The sequence below is a fragment of the Vulpes vulpes genome, chromosome 3 (genome assembly GCF_048418805.1).
Source record: "Vulpes vulpes isolate BD-2025 chromosome 3, VulVul3, whole genome shotgun sequence".
NCBI lineage: Eukaryota > Metazoa > Chordata > Mammalia > Carnivora > Canidae > Vulpes > Vulpes vulpes.
In genome coordinates, this window is record NC_132782.1 from 133,783,537 (window position 1) to 133,809,954 (window position 26,418).

Sequence of the window (26,418 nt, forward strand, 5' to 3'; positions counted from 1 at the left end):
AGCTTATTTATAGATTTAGTAAATCATGCCCTCACCAGTTTTCTTACTTCCTGCATCTTTTCTCTGGGATCATTTTCCTTTTGGTTGAAGTATATCCCTAATAATTCTTTTACCAAGGGTTTGTGGATAGGAAGCTCATATCCCTTGTGTATCTGAACACGTTTCTATTGCTTTTATTCTTGAATAATAGTTTAGAAAGTTATAAAATTCGCTGTTGACAGCCATTTCCCTTCAGCATTTTAGAATACCATCCTGTCTTCCTCTGGCCTCTATTTTCACTGCTGGGAAGCCCGCTGTCACCTCGAGTTTGTCCTTTAGTGGGCAATCTATCTTTCTCTATGGAAGCTCTCAAGATTTTGTCTTTAATCCCAGATCTTTTACAATTTCACTTTAATTTTGAATGGATGTAGATTAATCCTGCTCAGTATCTGTAACTAAGGACTCAACTTTATTTAATTTTGGAACATTCCAGCAAAATTTCTTTAAATATTGCCTCCACACTTGCTCCATCATTTCTTCCATTTTTCTTCCTGTAATTCCTATTAGACATATGTTAGAGCCTCTCAATCGATCACCCACAGGTGTATGTGTGCTTTCTAATCCTCACCTCTCTCTGTGGTTGGCTCTGAGACTCTTAATTCATTACTTCTTTTGCAGCTGAGCATAGTCTTATTTTTCATATTTTTAAATTCAGTGACTTTTTTATTTCCAAAGTTTCTAAATTTTTTTAAAAGATGTTATTCGTGAGAGACAAAGAGAAAGAGGCAGAGACATAGGCAGAGCGTAGGACTCGATCCCAGGACGCTGGGATCATGATCTGAGCCAAAGGCAGATTCTCAACCACTGAGCCACTCAACCATCCAAATGTTTTATATCCACTTGCTCTCCTGTCATATCTATCCATTTTTAAATATCCTATCTTTATCTCTTTGACCACTGTATGTATATTTATTTGAACTTCATTATATGTTTCAAAATGCAGTTTCACTCAAGTGAATCAGTGTTTCAACGGGCAAATTTTGTTGAGAGCCTTCTCAGCATTGTTCTCTTCCTGTGCTCTGGGGGGTAAGCTGGTTCTGAGATGGAGATTGTCTCCCACCATCCCTAGTGCACTCTTATGGTTTCCTGCACCCAACCCCCAGCCCCCCCCACCCCCCAGCCCTCCATTGGCCCTTATCGTGGTATCCTGCTGTTCCAGCCCTATGCCAGGGTCTCACAGATCCGGGTGGGAAAGAGCAGGCGGGCTGGCTCAGCTCCTGCTTAGAAGGCACGATCTCCTCAGAAGCACCAGCCCACCATCCAGTTACTTGTCATTCTTTTCAGCTTCCTTTCAGGAGCGGGGGCCCTTTGGCTTCCAACAGTGACCAGGCTCTTATCTTGTTTTGTGCATTTTTAGCTCCCCTTACTGGCAGGAACTGAGCCCCTGGCTGCTACTGCCTGCTTTTGGCTAACAGCCGGCAGTTGCTTTGGCCCCACTCATTTTCCATTCCTGTCCTGTTTTTGAGTCCATGTATGCATTTTAAAAATCTCTTTTTATGCTTTATCATGGCTATGTACATTGAGCAGAGGGAGTGTTTTAAAGTGTTAACACTTGCTTTGGTACCTTTCCAGAAGAATGTGTGAGTGTGTGTATTTTATTATAAAAATTTAGTCTCAGGATGAACATTATGAAGAATCAGCATCGCTTGGGTAGTGCCAAACAAGATACACCTGTCATGCCAAATTCCTCTCCCCAACAAAAAAAAAGGCTGAATGTCTTTATACATCTCCCAACAACAGCATATGAGATACGTATTTTCCTACCACCTCAACAATTAAGTTCATTACTCTTTTTCTATAGATTAGAACACTAAAATTATTTCTCTAGTTTAGACTTTGAGTCATAGTTATGACTATATTATAACTGAAAAAAGTGAGAAAATTTGCTGCATATGACAAAATGGCAGGTGTCATTACAATATGATAACTTGTGATCCAAGCACATTCTTTAGATTGTGGTTGATCCTTTAAAGAGATCGTGCTTTTTTCTTTTTTTTTTTTTTTAAGATTTTATTTATTTATTCATGAGAGACACACAGAGAAAGGCAGAGACACAGGCAGAGGGAGAAGCAGGCTCCATGCAGGGAGCCCAATGGAGAACTTGATCCCAGGACCCCAGGATCATGAGCTGAGCCAAAGGCAGACGCTCAACCACTGAGCCACCCAGGTGTCCCTAAAGAGATTGTGCTTGCACTTGGTTATGGCCTAGTTACAAACTGGTAGAAAGCAGCTACAAAAAGGTAGATGGGCCAGTATAAAGGTGATTAACCTTATCCTCTTCCACCCCACAGATTCACATAACAGCTGATTCCAAAGGGTTCTATCCTCCCTGCAGCTAATCATCCAGATTTGCCCCCAATCTGAAGATCAAAAGAATCTCTCCAAACCGAAGAATGACCTAGCAAGAAACAGATCCTAAAGACCTATCCCCTAGGGCTTATTCAGAGATACTAAGGATAGAGTAGTTTTTATTTTATCAACTAAAACTTCTTGAATATCTTACTCTATGCTAAGCATCGTAGGAAAATCAAGGAGGCATAACCAAGGTTTGCTGTTCTAAAAGCACTTCCAACTCTACTGGAGAGACACAAAGAGCCATAAGAAAAGCCAAACAGGGGAGCACACAAGGCAGTATAAACGCCAAGTGAAGGGTGTGGTAAGTTGAGTTAGCACTCAGGCTTGGAGTGGGCAGGGGAGGCTTCATGGGGTTGGGGCACCTTCATTTAGACTCTGAAGCTACTGGCTTGAATAGGTTATGGGAGGGTAAGGTCAGAACCTCAAGGTTCCAGAGGCAGGGACACAGGGCTACACTTGGGAAGAGCAAGAGAAAAGATGCCAGAGATCGAGTGTGGCTCTTCCTCTCTGAGGTAGACGCATTTCTCCCCGGAGGAGGGATAGAGATGCAAGGGAAGGAAGTTAATTTTCATGTCTCTAAGTTATCAGTTAATGTACAAACTCACTCTCCCAGAAACAAGGTGCTAGAAGATAAAGCACCTACTCTCAAGAGACAGTATTTGCCTCCAGCAGTGACAGGATTCATTCCGAAAATGCAGATGTTGTTTCAGGGCTAACCCCCGGAAATACCTTAAGTACAAACAAATCTTGATAAGAAAGAAAAAGAACTGAAAAAAGTAGAAAGGTGGTTTTAAAGGGGGTGACCATCTAAATGCTTTCATTCTCAGCAAATGTCTGATTCACACGTGTTGCTATTCTCCGAGGCCAATGTGCGTGGATTGGGGGGCAGGGACCACTGGAGCACAAACACAGACATCCCCGAGCACCCCACACGGCATCCCTCTCATCAGCACAAGCCAGCGCCTGTCTCAAGGGGAAGTGGGAACACAGGCTGCGAGGGTGTGGGGTTCCCTGCCTGCCACATGCACGGTGCCTGACTTCTCCTAAAGGATGGTGCTTAAAACTTATATGATGGGGTCGTCTGGGGGGTTCAGTCGGTTAAGCATCTGCCTTCAGCTCAGGTCGTGATCCCAGGGTCCTGTGACTGAGCCCCCACATCTGGCTCCCTACTCAGCGGGGAGTCTGCTTCTCCCTCTGCCCCTCCCCACTGCTTGTTCTCTCTCTGTCAAATAAGTAAATACAATCTCCAAAAAAAAAAAAAAACACCCAAACTTATATGATGGATGATGGACAGGGAACATACTGTGTACAGAGGAAGGGTATAGCCAGAGAGTAAAAAAAAAAAAAAAAAAAAAAAAAAGAGAGGCATCTGTACATGACTAAAACCCAGGCATCAAGCACATCTTCTCGAGTTAAGCATTATCAGAAATCTCTGTGCTTGAGAGAATAAAATGCCATTAGTCTGGTAGAAGAATTAAACACTGAAAAAGTTACAGCATAGTTTCCTGAGTCATTACTATACAGAAGGAGGATTAAGGCTAAGCAGAACTGCAAAGGTCTTTTAAGCCCTGGTGTGCCCCCTATCACAGCACCTAAGGAAACACGGCATCATTGCTCATCATTTCACCTCCTAGACCAGGAAGCTTTTTAAAAGTGGCCTCATCCTACTAACCCTGCCCGGCAGGAAATAGCTTTGCAATAAATATAAGGTGGATAAACAAACACATTTTCCCACCCAGGGAAACAAACCACAACAATGGCAAGTGCACAATTTTAAAAAATCAGATGCCAGTGAGCATCTGGAAATATTTGGCTTCTCGCTACCTTCCTCTGAGATGAACCAATTCGTTTCACACACATCTTCCAAATTGCCCAGGGATCCCTGCCTACTGATTCCTAAAGCCCGAGGTTAGTGCTTACTCTTAGGCACCATCTATTTATTCCTAAATGAAAAGGAAACCAGCACATCTGCTTTAGGATCATGTCTACATTGGACACTTCCCTTAATAAAGGTGATTCCTCTATCACTGTAAATACAAACACATCAACTTTTCGAGGGTAAGGATGACTACACACACTATAAATGTTATTTTATAATTATTCATTTTTAGAGTGTGCACCTGCACGCGTTTGTGAGTACATGTCTGTGTGCGGGGGCGAGGCGGGGGTGCAGAGGGAGAGGGAGAGAGAATCCTAAGCAGGCTCCAGAGTCAGTGCGAGACCCAGCTAAAGGTTTGATCTCACCATCCTGAGATCATGACCCAAGGCGAAATCCAAAATTGGTCACTTAACTGACTGAGCCACCCAGGCACCCCAAATGTTAATTTTTTTAACCTCTGGTTAGCTTGAGACTTTCCAGACATCAAGGATGCTCTCATTTCCTGTAACTCAGCATTATCTACATTGTGTTTTCTTCTCCTTTGGAGGCCAGCTGCTCCAGGACACAAAAGGAATTAGAAGAAAAGAAATTTTAAATAAGGCAGTGGAACTGATTCAAAACTGTTTTCATTTTGCTTCATGGCATTTTTCCATAAGCCAAGTGGACTAGTGAATTATTTGATTCACGGTAATTTAAGATTTAAGTGGAAAGCATTTCAAAGTCAAAAACCATGTGAGAAAATTTAGTGGATATAAAAAAACTATGGTTAAACATTAGGAACCGACAGCTAATGATTCATAATAGAGACAGTTTGTTTCAGTTGCCTAAGGAATTTAAAATATTTATAATTATGCTCTTGAAATAATGAAGGGAAAGCTCTTTTTGAAGCAATTTCCAGGCACTAAAATCTCATTCTGTACTCAACTGACTTATCCCTGGACATCCTGCAGTTCACCGATAAATCTGTGAACGGGAGTAAGATGAAAGAAATTGGTGGTGTCCAAAGAGAAACAGCTCCTCTGGACTAGCTATACCATGTACAAGCCCCACAAAGATGCATAATTCTAAACAAGGCAAGCACCCAAACGTGCATCAAAAAACTGTACCGAAAGGATTTTTTTTTAAAAAAATGATTAATTTTAGAAATTTACTCTAATAATCAAAGAATAAATTGCTACAGCATTCAGCAAGCCAAAGAATGAAACCAAGGCTGTGGTCAATCTTACGTGAAGGAACAGCTGGTACGTCTCTAAGAGAGAATACCTGTACCTGTTGCGACATTGCAGAAGGCTTGCAGGTAAGGCAAGACTCAGGGCAATCCTTCGTCACTTAGGTTCGTTGGATGGTAGGACATCATCATGCTCTTTGGAGGCTAACCTATCTGGACTCCAGAAATATCATGAATTTGTATACGAAAGTTTCCACACATTCCAGGCAAACAGGTCTTTTACCACATAGGGTCAATTTCAGTTACAGATCTTTCTCTGACTCGTCTAGATGGTTGAACCCTGGGCAGAACCCAGGACTCTTCTTTGTTCCCCCTTCCTTCTCTCTAGAAGAAATAGCGCTAATGGTAGCATTAAAGGAAAAGTGGTGAACCTAGGTGCTCATAAGGTGTGAAGGCTCTGGGTTCAAGTGGCAGGAGCTCTCAAGATTAGTTTGTCAGGCCTCTCTCATTAGAGGGTCCCTCAGGAGTCACCACTTTGAAGTCTCTTTTCTATCTTGAAGCTGGTGTGATATGATGGGTTTGGAGCTGCCTTTCTCTTGGAAATGGACCATGTCCTAGGAGGGCCTGGGGAGGATGGCTCACACAAGCTCTCCCCCTGGCTTTAGGGTGAATTAGCAATCTCCTCTTCCCCTCCCGCACCCTCCCCTTCCCATCCGTCTCTTCCTTGCCTGAGTGTCCCCTTTCTCACTCTGGGTAGGCAGAGATTAAAGTGCAGGGAAAGAGGATAAGCCAGCTTCTTGAGGTGCCCCCATCCCCTTCTTGTCCAGATCACATAGCCTTCAGTGCTTAGGCAAAGGAAGGCCTTGTGACTTACCTGATGTCCGGCTTTGCCCACCAGGAGATGGACAGAGTGACTTTGGGGCCAGAGCTGAGCTTTCATCAAATGTTCTTTTGCCTGGTTTTGTCCTCTACCCAGGTCTTGTAAGGCCCTCTGGGAGAGGGAAGAACTGAGCATTTGGTTCTTTATCTTAGACCTTTTTCAACCTGTTTACCAGAGAACCTGACTAATCACACTTAGGGCTTTAAGGAAATGCACCAGATGAAGACATTTGAAGTCTATCGTTAAAGAGACTAAAAAGAATACATTTCTATTTTACCACCAGTTTTTTCACAATAAACTGTAAAAAGGAAATGCCTATCCTGCTCATTTAATAAGACTGAGGCTCAGAAAAGCAATGTGTTTTACCTAAAAATCTAAGAAAGAGTTCATGTTTTCTGTTTGAAGTTTGGAGGAAGGATTTTTCTCTTTGAATTTACTTGATGTAGTTGAAATTATAAACATCAACCCAGGTTTTGCATCTCCAGTAAGCATATGAGGTTTCTTACAAGGTAAAATGATGATGTAATTGATGGCCTGTTTATTAGACAAAAGACTTGTGGTTGATGGTGCAGAATTTCTAAAAATATAAAATTAAGTGACTAACCAATACAATCATGCACAAAAGTGAGTCAGAAGAGATCCAGAAGATCTCTACATTTTCTCATCACGCATTAAGCATTTTTGAGTCCAATGATCTAGCACCTACATTTTATTTTTTTCTTCCTCTTTTAGAAAATTATTTTATTTTTTAAAGATTTATTTATTTATTTGAGAGAGAGAGCACATACAAGCAGGGGAGGGCTGAGGGAGAGGAGAGAGAGAATCCCAAGTAGAGTCTGAGTTGAGTGAGCAGCCCTGACGCAGGACTCGATCCCACAACCCTGAGATCATGACCTAAGCCAAAACCAAGAGCCAGTCACTCACCCAGCTAGCCACCCAGCTGTCCCTTAAACTAAGTTTTTATTTTAATTCCAGTTAACATACAATGTTCTATTAATCTCAGGTGTATAATATAGTGATTCAACAATTCCACATATCACCACAGCATCTACATTTTAAAAGTGAACATCAACATCCCAAAACATAAGCTAACATTTTGAACTTAAAGTTTCAGAGCCTTAGCTTTAGGCATCTGTGCAAAGAATCACCCCAGCTCTTAAGGACTAAAATACTTTGAGGAGGGAGACATCAGCTTAATTTTAAAATAGCTGCCCCCAATATTGCCAGTTAGCATAGTTTACTTCTTAGGAAACCTAATCTTTAGAACTTGCCATTACATGATGAAAAAGTCACTATGAATATTTAAAAGCTGTTATTCTTTAGGAAGAAAAAGTGCTGTTACATCAAAAAAACCCTAAGAGTCTTTATTTGCTAGAATCTTCCAAGTGCATATACATTAAATTTTATTTTGCTTTACAAATCTTATTGTTTGTAACACACCATAAACTTTCTTCTCTTAGGAATATAATTTAGATCGTATATAAAATATTGACAAACTTGATTTCTCCACATAGTCTTAACAGTTCTTCCTCCTTTGTAGTCATTGCAATAAATGGTCATTGAAATATGAACACACACGCATGGATACACACACACACACACACACACACATACACACTGGAGCAATTATCTTGCATTTTAGAAAGGTGTATATGAACATTTATATTTACAACAGTGTAAACATCTTCACAGGCAAGACCAAGTTTTGTGTTGTCAGAACTTAGCATGTAACATAGCATATAAAATAAAATGGTATGATGAATGAATATGTAACTTTGCCTCTCCAATTATTCCTTAAGCTCCTTTGGGGCAGAGATAAAGCCTTAATTATTTTGTTTTCCCTATAAAACTTAACATAGTCCTGGTCACCTGGTCAACATTCAATAAATACTGTACTTATTTATTCATAGTTTCATGACAAAAATTTCATTGAACAGAATATTTCTCCCTATCACCGCATACACTCAAATAGAAACTAGAAATTAATCTGCCAAGGATGTTATAGAAGAGATTTCTATATTGGATGGGAACTTGAACTAAATCACCTCTAAATTCTCGGACACTTCTGAAATTCTGGTATTTTTATTTTTTAAGAAATTTAATTGGTACAAGACTACAAACTTCAGACAATAGAATAAACCAATATTATGAACGTATCACCACTACTCAAGAAGCATTAAATTTCAAGTTAATTTTTAAAAATCCCTGCAAAACTAAAATATACTAAAGAGATAATGAACATTAAAAAAGCCCTCAAAAGTCCATTTGAAAATTGGTTGTTTAGAATGAAGAAACCATTTTCCCACAAAACAACATGGAGTTTATAGACTCTTAGGAAAGCTCATAAAATCCAACCCCTGGGTACAAAGTCAAGTATTAATACTGTTATAGAACTTAATCATTGCCCATAATACGGTTTACTTTCGGATGCTGGCACTATACTTCTCTGCACAACATCTGAATAAATGGGCAACTGTCTGGATAAGAAAGACCTGGTTTTTACCATGGCTGTCAGTTACAATTTTATCATAAAACAACCACATATGGCCAAAACATAACATTATTTCAGTTCTGTAAAATATATTCCACTGGTCTCACCCAACTGCTTCTATAACTTGCTCTGCTGAGGTGTCTCAATTTCTGGAAGTTTCTTTGCTATAAGAGTATGGAATTTTTTCTATACAAATTTTGGCCCTAGTTTTCTAGTACACGAGGGCACATAACCATATATAAGTCAGGGTGTGTTGGTCTCTCCCTAGCACATTATTGCGATACATTCTCAAAGGATGGTTTTTCCCCAAGTCTGTTGCTCAAACATAGGGCCTATCTCACTTCTTTGTCACTGGGCTTATGCTAATTATCCTAAGAATGATGCTTCCCCCAAGCTTACCCAGTTCTAGAAGGCTATGTTTAATCTCTGACACTACTAAAGGAAGATTATTTGCCATTGGCTGCCTTTTCTACTTTTGGGGGAAGATCTCATTTTATTAGCTCATCAGTTACCCACACAAAGCTTTCCTCCCTCAATTTATGATTCAGTTTTAAGGTGCATGTTCATATAAGTGTTTTTATTAAGACAGACACTGAATTCTTAGAGCTGCTGAAGCATATTAATGCATCCACTCAACATATTTCTTGAGTGCGTGTTAAGTCTAAGACATGCAGGTGGGCACAAAGATGAATCAGACGTGCATCCTGCCTCTTAGTAACGTCAGTACTTGTGGGAGCAATGAGACACGCTCTTGACATTTTCTGCAACACACTCTGGCTCAAGTGTCAACAAAGGGTCACGCTAATTGCTTTAGCAGTTCATATGGTCCTAGGTTCTGAACCCTACAGAATTAAATTCTTTGTCTTAACTCTCATGAGTCAGACTTAAATCTGAAAGCTTAAATCTAAGACCTCTGATATTTGTGGGAGCACCGTGCTCCAGGGCACTAGTGGTGATGTTCAATTTAGGTTAGTACTAATGTCAAGCCTGACGAAGAGGATGTAAACAAGGAAAACTGCAAGGGGCCACACTCCTTGTGCTCTCTTTGGACCTGGCACCCTATCCTCTTGGGTTTTCTTTGCTGGCATTCTCTGCCTCTAGATACCCACATCCCTTCCTCTATCAGTTCCTTTAATTCTATTCAAATGTCACCTTTTCAGAGAGAACTTCCTTGACCACCCTACTTAGAGTAGGACACTTGTCACTCTCTCGCCTTACATGGCTTTACTTTTCACAAAGCACTTATACTGAATGTTATATTTTAAATTGTTTATTTTTTTTTTATCAGGGACTTGTCGTTTTTTTTTTATCACTCTGACCTCACTGCTTAGACTATTTATTACACATGGAGAACAAAGGAACATTGTTTGTATGACACATGGATTCCTGAGCCATTCACTTCTAGAAGGGGATCTCTGAGGAGAGAAAACTCACTACTTCACATGACATTTTCAGAAAGTTCTTGGCTTTTTAAGAGTCTGGGTTTATACTGACCCGAAATCTTCTTTCCTAAAACTCGTGTTTTCGGTTCTATTTGATGTTCTGGGACATGTGAACTAAGTTTAAGTCATTTCAACTTTCCACATGGCAGCCTTTCAAGTATCTGCTCTCTACTCTCACATCCCAGCCAATCTTCTCACCTATAGGCTCAGCATACCTCCCACCAGGCCACAGACAGGGGTTGTGGATTTCTCTCTCTTGTACTGGCCGCAGTCTCTTAAGTTATGGTGTGAGAGATACTCACAAATGGATATATTCTCTCTGTGATTCAAAGGTTTTGGCCCTTTTCCCTAGCTGTTAGAAGCTCACTGTTCCTTACTTAGCACATGGCAAAAATGGCCTCATCTACTCTTCCTTGCTCACTCACCTCTTCATTCCACAGAACAAATGCTGCTGAACACTTACACCTACACCTGCCCGATACTACTCTTGATCCTGGGTGTATAGGATAAATCTGATATGAGGTATGGCCTTATGGAGTTTATATCACCTAGAAGTTATTCTTCCAGCTAAATTTTTGTTTCTGAAACAAAAGGATGAGATATCTTACAGCTAATGATTCTGCTTGTGAAATTTCTATCTTGTAAAAAAAAGAAAGAAAGAAATTGCCAGCTTGCGGAATACAACAGAAATATTTGCACGGAGGTTTGGAAGTTTACGACTGAAAAAAAGGATGAGATTGAAACGGAGCACTTGATATATATTCTATAAAGAATATTTGAATAAATCAGTTCATATAGTGGGGGGGGTATGTATGTGTGCGTGTGAGTGTGGTAGGGAGAGGTTAACCTCAAGGGCATAAAGTTGAATTATCCATATTCCTCAGTGCATAATATATTATTATTCCTGCAATACCCCTTCCTTCCTCCTTCCTCTCTCTTCTGCCCCCTCCATCTCTTTCTTTCCTTTTATCCCTTTATGCATTCTATTCCCCACCACCACAAGTGAGCACTTGTCATATAAATTTTGGTATGAGTTTATCAAATTTCTTGAAAACTCAGATTGGAATTTTATTAATATTGCTTTTAATTCATAAAATAATTTGTGGGGGCTGGGTCTCTTCGTATTCTGTGCTAAGAACATATACCTTTCCATTAATTCAAATGGTCCTATACATCATTTACTAGACATTTTAAAGTTTTCTGTGAAGTTCCTGTGTTTACCAGTTCTAATTGGTATGAATCTTCTAGTTGGGAGTGTTTTATTATGTATTTTTAAAAGTGAGCACAAAACAATACTGGGTTAATTTTTTTAAACTATACAAAGGCTAGATGTTCCAAAACAATAGAAATTATAAAATAAACATAACAAAAATGCAAGAGTTTAAAAGGAAGACAGTATTGTAGAGGGAGAAGGAGTAGCACCTTTTATATTAAACAGAAGACTCCAGATAAAACCTAGAAACCTACTAAACGTACAATTAAAATGTAGTCCCAGTATTAGCTGAATCTTTATCTCAGGGCCCCTGTGTGGATAAGAGGACCCATATGTTGTCAGTGTCCTCAGTGAAATGGGAAGGAGGGGACTTTAAGAGGAACCAAGTGGGGGCAGAGGAGGATTAGTGTGTCTGTTTGGCTGATAAGATTAGAGGACTGGAAAGGGTCTCCAGTGCAGGGCAGTGATTAGAAACACAAGATCATGCCCTCCATATCAGAGCAAACCTATTTGACAGAGACCTTTAAGCACAGGTCTTGGTGACTTATACCCCAGGATCAACCAGAGAGACTAAATATATGGTATATCTCATTTGCTTCTTATAGGAACACACACACACACACACACACACACACACACAGTCTCTCAGTGCTGTGTTATTTTTGGGAAAAGATATGTTATTAAACAATCAATAGGTAACATGATCATAACAATCCATAATGGTGAGATAAAAGTAAATGTTCCTCATTTACTAACTGGCATTGGATGGCACCAGATGATTTAAGAAAAGCATTTAGATTCACACTCATTTAAACCTAAGAGGATGAGGATGAAAGGCACTTATATATTATTCTCATGGCCAAGAATTCATGGTACATTAAATTGGCAAGGTGATAGATGACAAGAGTAAAGTTCTAGGGAAGATCAAAAGTATCAATTTGAGTAAACCATGATAACAAGAAAGTCCTAACTGAGGCATATTTTAGTTAGACGCAACGGGGACTTGGAAAGTGTTACCCTTACGGCATCCACCACCATCCTATGGAAATGGGAAAAGTTGCTCTTGAAAATTATTTTAATCATCAGATGATTTCTGTTTTATACTCCTCAAAGGCCCAAAGTAGACTGGTGACATGAGGGTACATAGAAACTTTATAAAACATATCTTAGATGAAGGCTTCATTTTAAGTCTACTCACTAGGGTCATCTGCTCTTTCATCAGGATTCGGAGTTTCACCTAAAACAATAGGCTAGGGATCCCTGGGTGGCGCAGCGGTTTAGCGCCTGCCTTTGGCCCAGGGCGCGATCCTGGAGACACAGGATCGAATCCCACATCGGGCTCCCGGTGCATAGAGCCTGCTTCTCCCTCTGCCTGTGTCTCTGTCTCTGTCTCTCTCTCTCTCTGTGTGACTTTCATAAATAATTAAATAAATAAAAATACACTTAAAAATAGGCTAATTAATCTAAGTAAGAATTTCTGAGTCTCTATCTCTAAATTCAAATTTGACAAAAGAAAAAGATCTGCTAGAAATCCAGACAGTATGCAACAGAGGGTAGGGGAAGGAGACAAAAGCCAGAATTCTGGGCACATTATCAAAAATGAACTTCTCGGGGATCCCTGGGTGGCTCAGTGGTTTAGCGCCTGCCTTGGGCTCAGGGTGTGATCCTGGAGACCCGGGATCAAGTCCCACGTCGGGCTCCCTGCATGGGGCCTGCTTCTCCCTCTGCCTGTGTTTCTGCCTCTTTCTCTCAGTGTCTCTCATGAATAAATAAATAAAATCTTTTAAAAAAAAAAAAAGAACTTCTCTGGAATCCTTTGAGAGTCTCTAATTTTTATCACCTGCACTTTACAGCGAACTGCCTCGGAGCCTCTTCATTTGTAGGCCATCTGCCGTGGAGCCGACACCAATGGCTCTAACTCAGAGAAGCAAAAGTTACTTTCAGCGTGTACTCCAAATCAAGGTGGGGGACCGACTCTGACCACCAAGCTCAGGTGTACCAAACTCCTCTCCAGTGTGACCCTGCTGGCCAGACTGCTCCTTGGTGATTGGGTCAAGTCCCTAAGGATTTTTTTTTTTTAGGTGCTTTCAAGTCATTGAAATTATTCTCTTGGCTTTCTTTTCTTTCCTAATTCAGAAAGCAGGAAATGTCTTTCTTGTGTAACAGTCACAAAGCAGTCCCCTTGGACTTCCAGGGGGCTTGTTTCTTCCAGTTCCTGTTTCTGGTTTCTAACTACTAACTCTATATTTGGTAACAGCCTGCCTGTGGGCTGTTTGGGATTTGGTCATAATAAGATAACCTGGAGTCGCTGAGCAGAGATCTAAAGCAATCTTATTTTTCCAGGAAGCAATGTGTTGACCTTTCAGGATTTGTTCCATTTTATTGAGTGTGTTGAGTTTTGAATAGTGTTGTTTATAGCACAAAGCTGGGTGTTTACACTACTGGTCCTTAAGGCTGTATGACTGTACAGGAATAGGACACGTAGAGTCTCCTGGTTTATAAGGACTTCGCATTTGCTTCTCATGTGGACTGATGTAATCTAAGGAATGCTTTTTATACATGATCTTATTGCACGGCAGCCTTGAAAATAGCTACTTGCTTGGAAATGGGCAAATATTTGTCAGAAGAGTAAGACCAGCATGTTGACTGTAATCTTTTTACATCAGAGCAAAAAAGTGAACACTGAGAACAATGGGTCAATAGGTAATGACTTCCTCCTTTCCCCAGGATTTTCAAAATGTATGGTGTTAAACCTATGTGAACACAATATATTTTTTACAGATTCTACTTATTTTAAAGAGAGAGAGAGAGAGAGTGTGTGTGTGTGTGTGTGCGCACGCGCGCACACAACGGAGAGGCAGGGAGGGAGAGGGAGAGAGAATCTCAAGCAGATTCCATGCTGAGCTCAGAACTGAGTGGGGCTTGATCCCACGACCAACCTGGAGATCAAGACCTGAGATGAAACCAAGAGCCAGACGCTCAACTGACTGAACCACCCAGGCACCCCTGAATACAATATTTTCGGAATAAATGATCGACTTTTATTTGTCATTGGAAAAAGCCATTTTGCAAAGAGTCAAAAAGTCATTGGACTACTATTTTATTACCACTGAATGCTCTTGTAACCCTTCCTTATGTAGATTTTGCTTTGTCATGTTTTTGAACCATAAGAGTAACTTGTTTTATAAATAAGACCAGAAATAATGATCACATTTTCATTTTACAAAAGGAAACCAAAGGCATAAAAACCTATTTTATGATGTGATTTCAATGATTATGTACTTAAACTATTGCCTTGGAATTGGGAAAGCAATTTAGCTTCACAGAGAAGCTTTTGTTTATGAAATTATTAATCATTAATCCATTTCAGAGGATTATATCAGAACTAAAATAAGAGGGCACCTGGATGGCTTGGTGGTTGAGTGTCTGCCTCTGGCTCAGGTTGTGATCCTGGGGTCCTGGGATTGAGTCCCACATCAGGCTCCCCAAGGGAACCTACTTTTCCCTCTGCCTATGTCTCTGCCTCTCTGTATCTCTCATGAATAAATAAAATCTTTAAAAAAAGAACTAAAATAAGAGCTCAAATTCTCCCTCTAAGGAACATTACTTTCATTTGTGATATGGATATATGGGATGTTTTTACTCTCCTAATTAATTTATACCATATTTTATTTCTTGTTTCTTTACTGTTTATTATAGGTTGAAAGTTTTTTTTTTATGGCAGATGTATAGTGAATAATCTTTTAGAAAATCTAAGATGTAATTCAGGAATTCACTCTTTTTCTAACTATTTTCCCTTTCAGTCATTTTGCACTTATTTTTATACTTGAGATCCTGTTTCACAAGCTGATATTTGGCCATATGATTGTGCAATTTTAATGCTTCCATACTGTTCCAAAGCAGTGTGCACAAGGGTGAAAGACCCATGCTGAGATCTGAACATCCATTGCATTCCTTTTGGCTTTGGGACAAGTTACCTAGGTTTTAGATGAAAATTCTCATCCAAAAAATGGGACTAATCTACCTAAAGTACATGGAGATTCTAGGATAGGTTCCCTTATCAGGGTTACTCAATGGAAATGTTATTACTACTCTGGATAGGACAATTCTGCTGTGTGGGAATGACCTACCCATTGCAGGATGCCCCCTAAAAATGCCACTGGTACCTACTGATGAGGGCTTTGTGAAATGATCATACTATGTCTTCTGTTTGTGCTTTTTCCTTTAACATACATATACAAAACATACGAATGTACTACATATATATATCTACTGAACCATATATATATTATATACTATATACATATATATAATACATATATATTAGTTCTGTATATTCATTCATTGAGACTTAGCTCAATTTTCATCTCAATTCCCTAACTTCCAGCAGCTGAGATGACACCATATTCAATGCTCTCGAAGTCTACCGCGATTAAGGTGCTTACACATGAATGGTACCGCTTATGGATTTCTATGGTCTTTAGACTATCAGCAGTCTGAGGGCAGGGGTTGTACCGTATTCCTCTTTCAGTGTCTAGCAGCCCACACAATGCCTGACATGTCGTAGATACTTAGGGATGTCTGTTGAATCAAATGGTCTACTCCCTATGAATTCTGAGCTTGGAAGCCTTCATATTCTTCATATTCTGATGCAATCTTCCTTTGAGGCATTTCACATTGTTTAGAGCCTTGACATCTCAGACTATACTCCCCGTATTCTAGTTAACTGAGGTCTTTTTTTCTTTTTAAGATTTTATTTGTATCAGAGAGACAGACAAAGAGCAGTGGGGAGGGGCAGAGGGAGAGAGAGAGAGAAGCCGATTCCCTGCTGAGCAGGAAGCCTGCTGCAGGGCTCCATTCCAGGACCTGGGGATCACAGCTTGAACCAAAAGGCAGATGCCGAGCCGACTGAGCCACCCACGTGCCCTGAGGTCTGTCTTCTTTTAAAAGCCGTGAGGATGAAACAGGCCTATGTGTGAAGGACCCAGGTCAGGTCACTATCTGAAGAGTAATAGTGCTCTGTGGGGAGCACCAGGAGCTAGTGCACAGCAGAGAGGCATGACAGGGCTGTGCTCCAGGAAGATGATCCTGACCATGGCACAGAAGAGATGATCAACTCATGCTTGAACTTATTAAACTCATTCACTCGTACCTTCTGAACTCACTGTGGGCACATTTCTTAAATGATGTTCATTATAGACATTTTCATAGGTTCATGCTCTTGTTTTCATCTTGTTCCAAGTGAACTACTAGTTCTTACAGACACTCTGTGCAGTTTCTCTTTTCTGCGTTTCCTCGTGCCACGGGTACGCGAATGAGAAAGATGATTCCCGCCCTCCATAAGCAGGTCCTGTGGTGGGCTGGGTGCCATGACATGGTGATAAAGTAAACCAGATGCAGCGTCCTCCTCTCTATGTCACCTCCCTCTCTACTTCTCAAACCAGCCATTCTAAAATATTTGCCCTTCTCTTTGAGGACCCTGCGCTATGCCTCCTTTGTTGCCACATCCTGCCACCTCTCTTGCCCTCCCACGCTCCCCACAGATGTGTCACTTTCTACCTCACAGAAGCCATAAGACATAAACTCTCATCTATCTGTGCCTCTCCCCCCACTCCCCCCAATAAAATGCATCTATAGCTGTCATTCCCAATCTGGGGGAAGAGCTCTCTCTTTCCCAAATCGAGGGTTATCCTGCCACCTGCATCCTGGATCCATCGCCCCCTTCTTCATGAAGATTAAACATCCTTCTTCACCTACCCTGAACGCCTTGGTCTTATATCCAACTGCTGACTTAACAGGTCTACTTGGATATCTAGTTATGCTCAAAAAAAACTTTTTCCAGTAGCTCAGGCCTAAAAATCTTATAGTCACGATTTCTTTTTCCCCCGTCATATATCACATTCAATCTTGCAGCCAATCTTGGTGCTTTTCCTTCAAAATAGATCCAGAACCACAGCTTCTATCCTGGTGCAAGCAAGCCATCTGATCTGGGCCTTGCCTGGATCACTACATCGGCCTTCTAAAGAATCCGCCTGCTTCCATCCTTGCCCCCTACGCTGTATTCTTAACAACTAAAGTGGTCTCGTTGCAACACAAGTCAGATAATGACAACCTTCTGCTTGAATCCCCAAACATGTCCCGTTCCACTCAGAGCAAAGCTCAAAGTCTTCCAGGCCCTACGTGATCCACAGCTGTTGCTTCTCAGGCCCTATTCTTCTACCCTGCCCCTCACTCATTCTGCTCTAGCTCATCGACCTCCTGGCTCCACCTCCAGCATGCCAGGGACACCCCCCGCCCCCACCACAGGCCTGTAACATCACCAGAGTCTTTCTAGATTCATATAAACATCCAGATTTTATGATTATCCTAACGTTCATCTGGCACCAGAATCACTTAGAATGATCCCGGATTAAAGTCACAGCTTGCAAGCAAAGTGGCATCAGCCTTTTTCTACCTTAGGAGGAACCTTCATCACTGGCTGTCTATGGTCCACACCCCACCCAGGACCTTGGCTCTCTGCGAGCCCCTCCTCCCCAGATCATCTCAGAAACCAGGAAAAGCAATCCACTGGAGGTGGAGTCTACACTTACCTTGGCTTAAAAGCCTTATGCTCAAAGAGACTAAGATCTGTTGTAACTCAATAGATACACTTTTCTTGTGTCAAGAGACATGTCCAATTATAGGTGTCACCACAATCACGGAAGTCCCGCAGTGTGGCTTCCTCCCAGGCATTTATCATTCTTCCAGGCCAGATGCAGTTGACCCAACAGCAGTCATTTATACCATCAGCAGTGTTGCCTAGTAACACAGCTAACATTCTACTTTTATCAGGTCTCCAGGGAAACAGAGCTAGAAAGTTGAGAAAGTCAAATGTCAAATTCTCCTGGAGAAGAGGAAGGAATCTGTGAACACTGTCCACACGTCTCTTGCTTTTGCTGTTCCCTCTGCCAGGGAGGCTCCTCCCCGGACATCTGCGTGGCCTGCTCCCACACTTCCTTCAATTCCTTCATCAAAAATCACCTTCTCAATGAAGGCTTCCTATTTGAGAACTGCAAACTCCTCTAACATCACCTGCTGAGACCAGCCTCATATGCTCTATTTTCTTTTCCATTGTCCTTATTACCTTCTAATATATGGAATTCCATGAAGTGATTTTTCTTAGTTGCCTTACCCACAGAATTTAAACTCCATAAGGCGGGGATATTTGTCTTTGACTCTTTCCTCCTGCAGTGATGATTCTTAGCACCTAGGACAGTACCTGAGACCCAGTAGTTTCTTCAACAACCATTTGTTTTATTTGCTAATGGATGTATGTCCTTCCTCTCTTCACTGGCATCCTTTTTTGGGGGTGGAGGAAGGGAAAATGTTTTCAGTCTGCAGATAAAAAGCAGCATGGGGTTAGAAATTAAGAGCAGAGATTTTGGGGCCAAACTGCCTGGGTCTCAGGAAGTGTTCTGCCATTCACCCTGGAGGTTTCCTTAAGCTCTCTGTGCCTTTGTTATCTCCCTGGAAATGGAGGATAATAATAGTCCCACATCTTACAGTTGCCATGAGGATGAAATGAGTTAAAATATGTCTGAAGTATTCAGAAGAGTACCTGACAGTTAGGAAGCACTATGTGTTAGCTATTATTGAAATCAGCTATTTTTTTTAGAGAAGGAGAGAGGGGGGTGGTCAGGAGGGGGAAGGGCAGAGGCAGAGGTAGAAAGAGAATCCTCTTTTTAAATTTTATTTATTTTTATTTTATTTAAATTCAACTTGCCAACATATGGTATAACATCAGTGCTCATCTCATCGTGTGCCCTGCTTAACGTGGGAGAGAGAATCCTAAGCAGGCTCCTTGCTCAGCATAGAGCCCAATGCAGGGCTTGATCTCATGACTCTGAGGTTATGACCTGAGGCAAAATCAAGAGTTGGATGCTTAGCCAACTGAGCCACCCAGACACCTCTTTCTTCCAAGTTTATCTTCCCCTCAGCTGATCTACCTGAAAGTCACATCTACCCCATAGTCTTTAATTTCCATTTGCTTTTCCAACCACTCAAACTATGTTTCTGAAAGAGCTAAACATGCTACTTTTCTCTCCTTAGTCCATGGGTTAGTCGTACGGCTGCCATCATTGATCGCCCCTGCCTTTGACTTCTGAGCTCCTCCTCTCTCTTGGTTTCCACCTATCTGTGTGGCTGCCCCTTCTCAATCTCCTGCAAAGGCACCCCTGTTTCCTTTGTTCATGCTGTGGTACTCCTGACATCATCTCACCTGTCACATTCTCCTTGGTGAGTCCATTCACAGGCATGGCTTCAATTCTACACTGATGATACCCAATGACTGCCAGTCCTACTGACAGTTTTCTAAAGATATCATGTTCTTCCCCACAGCCATTAGAACTTTATTTCTCCTTTCTGGCACTTTTGCCACCCCTAGCTCTGTCCCCCTGACTATAGCTGGTTCTCTAAGTCTTTTTTTTTTTTTAAGATTGTATTAATTTACTTGAGAGAGAGTGAGAGTAAGCACAGATGGAGAGGGAGAAGCAGACTTCCTATTGAGCAGGGAGCCTGATGTGGGGCTTGATCCTAGGACCCTGGGATCATGACCTGAGCTGAAGGTACCCTGGTTCTCCAAATTGTAATACAACCATCCCCTTTCCTTTGTTCCCCAAGCCCAGTATTCACCTCTGCATGCCCTTAGTGCCTTAGGTTTATCTCTATCATAATATAACACTTGATTGCTGGTTTATTTAGTTTCACCCAAGTAATGAAATATCTATCTATATCTATCTATATCTGTATCTATCTATCCTCAAAGCATAGTGCCTGGCACATAGCAGGTATGCGAAAAGTATCTGGGTTCAATATATGAATATATAGCATCTATATAGAATAAATTTTGATTGGGTTACATTGTAATTCAGAATAAACATGGCGGGGGGGCAACTAGGTGGCTCAGTTAAGCGTCTGACTCAATTTTGGCTCAGGTCACAATCTCAGGGTCATTAGACGGAGCCCTCTCTTGGATTCCATGCTCAGCCCCTAGTCAGCTTGAGATTCCCTCTCTCCCTCTCCCTCTGCCCCTCCCCCCACTCATGTACACATATAGGTGTGTAATCTCTCTCTCTAAAAATCAATCAATCAATCAATCAATCAATCATTGAGTAAAATAATGTCTCATCAAAATGTTAGTTCTTGCGGAAAATCCTATCAGGTGTTAGTATAAGAGGTAAAGAAAAGAAGGTTCCCTTTTGGCAATATAAATCACACGGTGGCTGTCACATGCTATATTTTATTATAAAGCCAACTTTGAAAGACGAGGGATTCCCTCTGATGTTAGTGTTACTTGGCTACAGTCACCTGCTGTCTGGGCTCAGGGAGTTCAGTACAATAAGTGTGTTGGCCTCCCTGCTGTGACCGTAAACGTCGTAGGCAAGGCAAGAAGGGCAACTAGAACTCAGTGGCTAAAAATCCCACTGCCAGCTCTTCGTAAAGGGTCTGACAGCTTAGTACCTTGCTCCGGCTTCATTCGACCGAGTCCAGGCACCTACCTGGAGCGTACATCCAAACACACCGATCATCAGCATCGCCACCGAGAGGTAGTCGGTGAACACATCCCACCACGGTTTCAGCACGCGGAAGGCAGGCTGCTGCTCAGAGAACTGCCGGAATTCTGTTACCGGAATCATGTTTCTAAGAAAGGAAAGGTGGTGAATTAATTTATCTGCATGCACAACACACTGCGTTAACAGCCTTTGTATTTATTTATTTTATTTTATATATTTTTAAAGATTTTATTTATTCGTGAGACACACAGAGAGAGAGAGAGAGGCAGAGACACAGGCAGAGGGAGAAACAGGCCCCACAACACAGGGAGCCTGACGTGGGACTCGATCCCGGGTCTCCAGGCACAGGCCCTAGGCCGAAGGCGGCGCTAAACCACTGGGCCACCCGGGCTGCCCCGTTAACAGCCTTTGCAACACTGCTGCAGCCCAGGAGAAACAGTCTGGACTAGCCCAGGAGTTGTTGTGGCCCAAGTGCTTTGTTGGCCAGAACCAGTGGTGAGTGGTTTCCACAGGGAGGAGGCAAGTCCTTTCCCTGGCTACCATTCCCTAAGTGGGTTCCCTTTGGCTCCCCGGGAACCACAGAGACCAGGGCCAGGGCAGGGCAGGGCATTATTTCTTGGACTCTCCCGTCACCTCAACAGACTACAAAGATGCTAGAGAGAATAGAGTCCAACCCTTGAAATGCTTCTGTCATTTACCTTCCTGTCCTGGTGGCAGCTTTAAACTATTTTAAATGTAATCTCAGCATTGGCTTGTGTCAACTACTGGTCTCTCTGTGAGGTAACAGCGCTTGCTCCCAGGAAGGCAGATGACTTTGCCACATAGTCCTGGTCTCCTGAGAAGGAAGACCTCTGAGGTGGTGGTTGCCATAGGGGGCGGGGGTGCTTTGCAAAGGACCTTATTTTTTCTTGCCTCCCCTGTTTTTATCCCTGTGCTTTTGGCTTGATCTCTTTTCTCTATTTTCTGTATTCCTCATATTTTACCATGAACCTCAAATTTATCTTGATTTTCTCCTCTGAGAAATCCGTTGTCCCTGGAAATGTCCACCTCCACCGAAATAACAGGAGGTAAATGATTAAGATGCACCGGAGGCTCTGGGGAAGGGGAGAAAGAGACACATGCTCTTCTGGTCTGCGTTGTACTTTCTCCTGGCTCAGGCCCACTGCCTTTACTGTGATCTGGGACTTGAAGTTCATCGCCCCGCTACTGTGAGAAGGAATGTTCTTTTCTTATCTTATGGCAGCCAGTGTGGGACAAAGAGAAAATTTCTCTCCCTTTTGCCTTGGGATCCAATAATCTAGCTCTCTGCATCTGTCCTTGTTAGTCCTAATTAAAGAGCAAGGGCAAGGCTACATTTGCTGCTTATTCTCCTAAGCTCTGTTTGGGTCATGGATCTTTCCTTCCCGAATCCTGAATCGGGAATCCTGTACAATTAACAGCCCAAAGCAAAGCAAAGCCTCCTTTGTTGACTTCACTGGTGGTTATCTTTGGAAACCGTTATAACATTATCCATTCTGTCCTGTTGCTTTAGCCAACTTCCTTAAGCAGCGATTTGTCTTCCTTGTGGTTTGTTCCTTTAACACAATGTTGAAAATTTCAACTGCCCAGTGCTACTCTCACCTATGACCTACTGACTGGACGTCTGTGCAGCATTTGATATGATTTTTTTTAATGATTTTCTCATTTTATCAAAACACAACTTTCCTTACTCCATTCTGTTACTACCACTAGGCTGGAAGCTTCTTGAAGGAAGAACCTGTATGTTATGCATGTGTGTTCTCAAAACATATGCTGCTGGCAAGTCACACAAGCTAAATAAAGAACTTTGCAGATTCCTAGCATCCTTGACATTTCACACTAGTTCAAAGTTTGATTTCCTGATACTTCACAGCCTCTTTGCTTCTCAGTGAATCACTACAACCTCACTGCCCCAAGTGTTCTCTAGTCCCAATGATTGAAGTGGCGGTCGCAGAGGCTCTAACTCCTCTTAACCTCCAAGCTCTGCTTCAGAAGCTACTGTCTTACTCTTTTATTATTATTATTATTATTGTTATTTAAAAGATTTTATTTATTCATGAGAGAGAGAGAGAGAGAGCGAGCAGGGGGAGGAGCAGAGGTAGATGGACAGCAGACTCAGTAGACTCTGGAGCGCATTGTAGGGCTTGATTCCACGACCCTGGGATCATGACCTGAGCCAAAACGAAGAGTTGGATGCATAACTAGTTGAGCCACCCAGGCATCCCACTACTGTCTTATCCTGTGTTGCATCCCCATCACTTACCACTTACCACTGTGCCTGGCAAACAGGAGGAGGCCCTAAAACAACTGTTGCTGAACACGTGAATGAGTGAATTCAGATGCTTATTCATGGAGCATTGCTCCTCCATATCAAATCTGGGGCAGCCCTAACCAGTCAGTGCTAACAAGGGCTGTACCTGTGCTCTAGTCTACATTTTTTAAAAGATTTATTTATTTATTCATGAGACACACACACACACACACACAGAGAGAGAGAGAGAGAGAGAGAGAGGCAGAGACATAGGCAGAGGGAGAAGCAGGCTCCCTTCAGGGAGATCAATGGAGGACTCGATCCCAGGATCCCAGGATCATGAGCTGAGCCAAAGGCACATGCTTAACCACTGAGCCACCCAGGCGCCCCTCTAGTCTACATTCTTGATGGATTTCTTAGTTGTTTCTTTCATGGTAAGTTCCTGTATACCTTGGAGGCAACTGGGCTCATTCTTTAAAGTGAAGAACAATTTCAGGAATAAAATGCACCAGCATAGAGCAGTGGTTTTCAATTTTTTTCATCTCAGGACCCCTTCATGCTCTAGTATTAAGAAGGACCTCAAGGAACATCTTTTACGTGGATCGCACTACTCAATATTTACCATATTAGAAATTAAAGCCAAGAAAATTTAAAATCAATATATTAACTAACAAAAATAAGCCCATTACATGTTAAATTGTATTATGAAAAATAACTCCAGTCTTAAAAAAAATGAGAATAACGGTATTGTTTTACACTTTTGTAAATCTCTTTAATCTCTGTTTAATGGAAGATAGCTGGATTCTCATATCGGCTTCTGCATTTAATCTGCTGCAATATGTTATTTTGATAGAAATTTATGAATCAAATAGATATGCAGTTGGAAAATAGAGGAGTATCTTAACAGCCTTTTCATATAATTGTGGTTATTAATTTTTGATAATATATCAAACTGACTTGGTTAGCTGAATTATAGAATCTGAAGACTATGTCAATGAACTTTTCAAATTCATGATATTAAAACTCATTCATCTATCTTGCACTTCAAATAGATCTTTTACCCACACATGGTTTGTAACATCATACATTGGTTATCAGGAAAATACTGGACCACTGAGTTATGCAGATCTCCCAAATGTTAACAAATTATATTTAAAAAATCACATTCATTTATACCATCACTGCTTCCATGAGAAAAGTTTTAAGGAATGGGAATTTTTCCAAAATTCTAATCACTACTTGAAAGTTTGATTTTCATTTCTGGCAGCAAATAGTATCAGTGGCTTTTCTTGAAGCATTAGACTCACTTCATTCATTTTGAGAAAATAACTTCCACATGCTCTAGTCAAAAATTCAGTTGTTTTAGTCAAGTAAAAATGGTGTAATATGATAAAGTAGCTAATTCAACTTTCATCTCAAATAAGAACTTTTCCTTGAAACAACCATTGTACTGTGAAATGTAGCAGAAATGTTGTATGTATGTAATTTTCTCCTTCATCATACAGTGCATTAATACAATATGTAGTCAAGGGTTGTGAATTTTAAAAACAATTTTTATTGGGTCAATAAGGACATTAAATGAAACTGGCATTTTTTTCAAGTTGTCAGTGTATGCCAATGTATATTCACCACAGTACAGCCTGATATCTCTATCTTGATTCATGCTAAGATGCCTTACCCACCATCACTTTTGCACCATAAGAGAAAAAGGCAAAGAAAAATCTTAGCCTTGAAAAATAGTTTTGACTTAAAAAGATTTAGGCCACCAGGGTTCCATGAACCACACTTTGAGGAGCACTGAGGTAGAGGCTCACTGTTTTCTTTATTTGCAGCTCTTGTTAAAAAAGCAAACCCTGGGCACTTAGAATAAGCAATGTTCTCTGAGCCCTGGCCTAGTTGTCTTCACAGGCATTAGTCTCTTAATATGGAAAATAAAGACAAACTAAGGAATCTAAGAAACTTAAATATTATGCACTGCCTCCTAATTCTGGCACATCCTAATTAAGACAGGTTGTTAGAAGACATACAAATGGCCAAGAGACACACGAAAAAATGTTTAACATCACTTGGCATCAGGGAAATACAAATCAAAACACAATGAGATACTACCTCACATGGGTCAGAATGGCTAAAATTAACAAGTCAGGAAATGACAGATGTTGGCAAGGATGTGAAGAAAGAGGAACCGTCTTACACTGTTGGTGGGAATGCAAACTGGTGCAGCCACTCTGGAAAACAGTTTGGAGGTATGGAAGTTACTCAAAAAGGTGAAAATAGCAACATCTGGGTGCCTCAGTAGTTGAGCGTCTGCCTTTGGCTCAGGTCATGATCCTGGGCCCTGAGATCGAGTCCCGCATCAGGCTTCCCGCAGGGAGCCTCTTTCTCTGTCTCCCTATGTCTATGCCTCTCTGTGTTTCTCATGAATAAATAAAATCTTTTTAAAAACTGAAATTAAAGCTACACCATGCTTCAGGAATTGCACTATTAGGTATTTACCCCAAAGATATGAATGTAGTGAGTGATCCAAAGGGGCACCTGTACCTCAATGTTTATAGCAGCAATGTCCACAATAGAGCCCAGATGTTCATCAAGAGATAAATGGATAAAGAAGATGTGGTCAAAATATATACAATGGAATATTACTCAGCCATCGAAAAGAATGAAAGCTTACCATTTGCAATGACATAGATGGAACTAGAGGGTATTATGCTAAGTGAAATAAGTCAGTCAGAGACAGACAATTATGATATGAGGAATTTAAGAAACAAAACAGAGGAGCATAGAGGAAAGGGAGAGAAAAAATAAAACAAGATGAATCCTAAAAGGAGACAAACCATAAGAGACTCTTAATCATAGGAAATAAACTGAGGGTTGCTGGAGGGGACGGGGGTGAGGGGTGATGGACATTAAGCAGGGCACATGATATAATGAGCACTGGGTGTTATATAAACTGATGAGGGCCGCCTAGGTGGCTCAGTCAGTTAAGCATTGACTTCAGCTCAGGTCATGATCGCAGGGTCCTGGGATCAAGCCCTGTGTCAGACGCCCTACTTGGAAGGGAGCCTGCTTCTCCCTTTCCCTCTGCCTGCCACCTCCCCCGCTTGTGCTCTCTCTATCAAATAAATAGATAA

At 41.3% G+C, this 26,418-nt stretch overlaps 1 protein-coding gene across 3 annotated transcripts in view; it reads right to left on the reverse strand.

Moving 5' to 3' along the window:
• Positions 1–26,418, reverse strand: part of LRRC8C (leucine rich repeat containing 8 VRAC subunit C) — an 83,742-nt gene that overhangs the window by 15,256 nt on the left and 42,068 nt on the right. For all 3 annotated transcript variants that reach the window (XR_003235895.2, XM_072754669.1, XM_026004841.2), the window contains exon 2: positions 21,004–21,145. Coding sequence is in view for 2 of the 3 variants with exons in the window: in XM_026004841.2 (XP_025860626.1) it covers positions 21,004–21,145 (142 nt within the window). In the remaining variant the exon portion in view is untranslated. The remainder of the gene's footprint in view (positions 1–21,003; positions 21,146–26,418) is intronic.